The sequence below is a fragment of the Octopus bimaculoides genome, chromosome 2, assembly GCF_001194135.2.
Source record: "Octopus bimaculoides isolate UCB-OBI-ISO-001 chromosome 2, ASM119413v2, whole genome shotgun sequence".
NCBI classification, from domain to species: Eukaryota; Metazoa; Mollusca; class Cephalopoda; order Octopoda; family Octopodidae; genus Octopus; species Octopus bimaculoides.
Window position 1 is genome coordinate 109784413 of NC_068982.1, and position 3503 is coordinate 109787915.

Below are 3503 nucleotides of genomic sequence, written 5' to 3' on the forward strand. Positions count from 1 at the left end.
GGACAAGCATGAAGATAAGAATATTATAGTCTTTATGAGATATTTTTGCATCAGAAACTTTTATTGAAACGCTAAAATAAAATCACTCTTGTTAACTCATTGATATGAATATAATCTTATTTGTATACAAGATGATAAAGCTTTAGCTCCTTGAAACGTATGGCCGTTTTTAAATTTCGTAACGTATAATTATTTCAGGTCAAATTCGATTACAATCGCAAACATACATCATTTAAATGACAGTCCCACATCAAATTGAAATTAAACGTATTTTCATTAATTTCATTAATAATCTTTTGCCATAGTGATAATGATATTAATGAGGTAGTCCCTGAATGTACAATAAATAAAATATTGGGTATATATATGTAATAATACGCAATAAATTTATTCATTGAAACAATATATCACTGGAGAAGAAAATGACAGCCTTGTTTGATTTACATGGAATATGAAATTACTCTAGTGAACAGAAACACTCAGTCAACATATATTAGAGTAAGGAATGTCAGTGTTATTATTATTGAGGTGAATTATAGTCTTTATAAATTAGCGAGGAAACTAATTCGAAGTACATTTTTCATCACACGTTCTTATGTTTGTCGTCTGGTTGAAAGAGATAAGTTTTCTATAATATAGGCACTTACTCCGTCGTTGCTAACAATAATCTGATTACGCTTAGAGGGAGATTTGAACTCAATAATGCAAGTTAATTTTATAGTTCCCTGTCCGCAGCATTGAACTTGCATTTGCGCATTGCCTGTTGAGAGCAGGTTTGATAAAGACATTAAAAATAGTTTTTGTTGTAGATATGTCCTTGTAGTAAACTTCAGCAACAAACAAACACTCTCTAACACTCTTACAATTCGGAAACCTACAGTTTTTAAAAAAATATATATGATAACATTAAAACTAAATTATAGTGAGTTTTATAAGTTAAGCTGCAGGCAAATGTTGAATTGTTTAAAACAGACAAGATTCATGACTTGTATTAAAATATATTTGTTAAAAAAAAAAAAAATGAAACAATATCTGGAAATTTTATTAAAAAGTTACTTACCCATTGTTATAATTTCCCACAACAACACTCCGAATGACCATCTAGAGATTGTAAAGACAGAAACAATTTTATTTATTCAAATATAGAAATAAAGTCGTAGCTGAAACTGTCAAAATGGAAATGTTTACTGAGGCAAAAAATAACGCATGCGTTGAATAGTCGCATACAAGCGTTTCAATATTATTCTATAATCTATATTCTTATACAGAAGGCGAGAAATTAGTGAGATATAAACCTGTAATTTCAAAATTTCTATTGTTTTACTTCAAATGTTACACACGTATGTACAATTTTCAACTAAAGTACACTCAAAGAGCAGCAAGAATAATAATGTTGCGAACGTAAATTGTTTGAGGATGAAATAAAAGAAGGTATCTGTCTGACGCTCTTTCATTTCCTTTGTTTCCACTAACAAATACTTTCGTACTTTAGCAACCTATTCCCCCTCTCCTACAAACAGATCTTGTGTCTACTGAAAAAGAGAACAAACCCTCTTATTGCTATTTTAATATCATTAATATTATTAAGCATTACTACAAACAACACATTACATCGATGCAATATTTATAAACAAAAATATTAATGAAATGAACAGTTGCAGATAGCCTAGTTGACAGGAAGGCGGAGTAATTTTACCCATCTGGCAAAGAGATCGATGCATTTTTCTTAGCATTCTTGCTGCATACAGTCAATTAACGATACAAATTTAAAAGTGTGTTGCTCAGTCTAATATAATTGTAACTTGGCAAAACGCAAAGTATATGATTTACCCCTATAATCAGTAACATGTTAAGTACAAAATGTTTCGTAAGTTCTCTATTTCGTTTTTGCGATCACTGTTAAGACCACCCTAGGACACTTCTTTAGTTACTGAGCTGAGAAGACGTCTTACCCTGAATATAGTTTAAATCGTGCAAGACGGAAATACATTTGATGATGCACTAATAATACAATGAACTATAGTATTAACTCAGACACCTTGTTTAAAATTGTATGACGTACACGTACCTTTCAAATGCATCACTTATGAAAAACGATTGATGTCATAGAAACATCGGTAGATTTCCTAGTAACATATAGATTTTCTTATTAGTGGATTTCGGTTTATGAGACTAGGCATATGGAACTCGATGCATCATGGAAAAAAACTGGCAGTTTCTGTTACTCACATCCAAGCATTTTAGTGAATTTGCCAACTATTTGATATGCTCCAAACCCGTAAGGTTCATACTACTTATATATTGTTTAATGATAATTTTATTGACTGTACGATATTCATATTATATAACTGATAAATGAAGTCAGTACAATTCATTTCTTTTCAGCATTTCAGCAATACTCCTGCGAGTATTTCAATATAACTAAACGAGTACAATTATCTCGGAATTTTCGATTCTGAGCTCATGTCCCTTATATGCTAAGGATTCAGCCTATGATGTGTAGTAATAAGTGTTTCGGAAGAAGAAGAAGAAGAAGAAGAAGAAGAAGAAGAAGAAGAAGAAGAAGAAGAAGAAGAAGAAGAAGAAGAAGAAGAAGAAGAAGAAGAAGAAGAAGAAGAAGAAGACGATAGTTTATGATGATGACATCTTACATAAGCAAAACAGTCTTGCCTGAGTGGAAATTCAAAATAGTTCATAGATTCACGCGGGCTCATATAATCTGCTGTTGTAGCAAATGATAAAAAAAATATTACTTACACATCGCTTTTTGAAGTATAAACCTGGGCGTATAAAGATTCTGGTGCCATCCATTTAACAGGAATGCGTCCCTAAAACAGAAACATACGTATATGTATATATATATGTGTGTGTGTGTATGTGTGTACATGTGTATGTGTATCGACGTTTGGTTAAATATATATGTATATTTATATATATATATATATATATATATATATATATATATATATATATATATATATATACATACATTCAATAAAACAGTGGCCCACAATGTGTTTGCAGTGCCAGTACTCATACCAACATTTGGGCTGCTTGATGAGATCCGAGCCATTGATATGAAAACCCGAAAAATACTAACAAGTACACATAATTTTCACATAAGCAGTGACGTAGATCGTCTCTACCTACGTGTCGAAGTACATCCCTTGACCAAGTTTGCATAAATGAGGCTGATAACATCATAAGACTTGGAAGGTAGCTACTTGAGCAACACTCTTTGTCTGATAACCTAGAATACATATCTAAAGAAGTCGCAGGACTTCTAAAGAAGTCACAACATATAATCAGATGTTTTTAAGTACAGATGGTATTACTTGATGTTAATATAATTTTTTCATTAAAACTTAATGGATACATATAAACATTTGTGTAGCCACACACAATATGCACACAAATGTAGACATACGTAAATATGCATACTAACATATAGACACACACACACATACACACATGTTGAAGTGTATAATATATATATATATATA

At 31.1% G+C, this 3503-nt stretch overlaps 1 protein-coding gene across 1 annotated transcript in view; it reads right to left on the reverse strand.

Annotated features, from left to right (window-relative positions):
* LOC106879437 (proto-oncogene tyrosine-protein kinase receptor Ret) overlaps positions 1–3503 on the reverse strand; it is a 342465-nt gene that overhangs the window by 11437 nt on the left and 327525 nt on the right. The window contains 2 exon segments of the mRNA XM_052978606.1: positions 1061–1101; positions 2758–2828. Coding sequence (XP_052834566.1) covers positions 1061–1101; positions 2758–2828 — 112 coding nt within the window.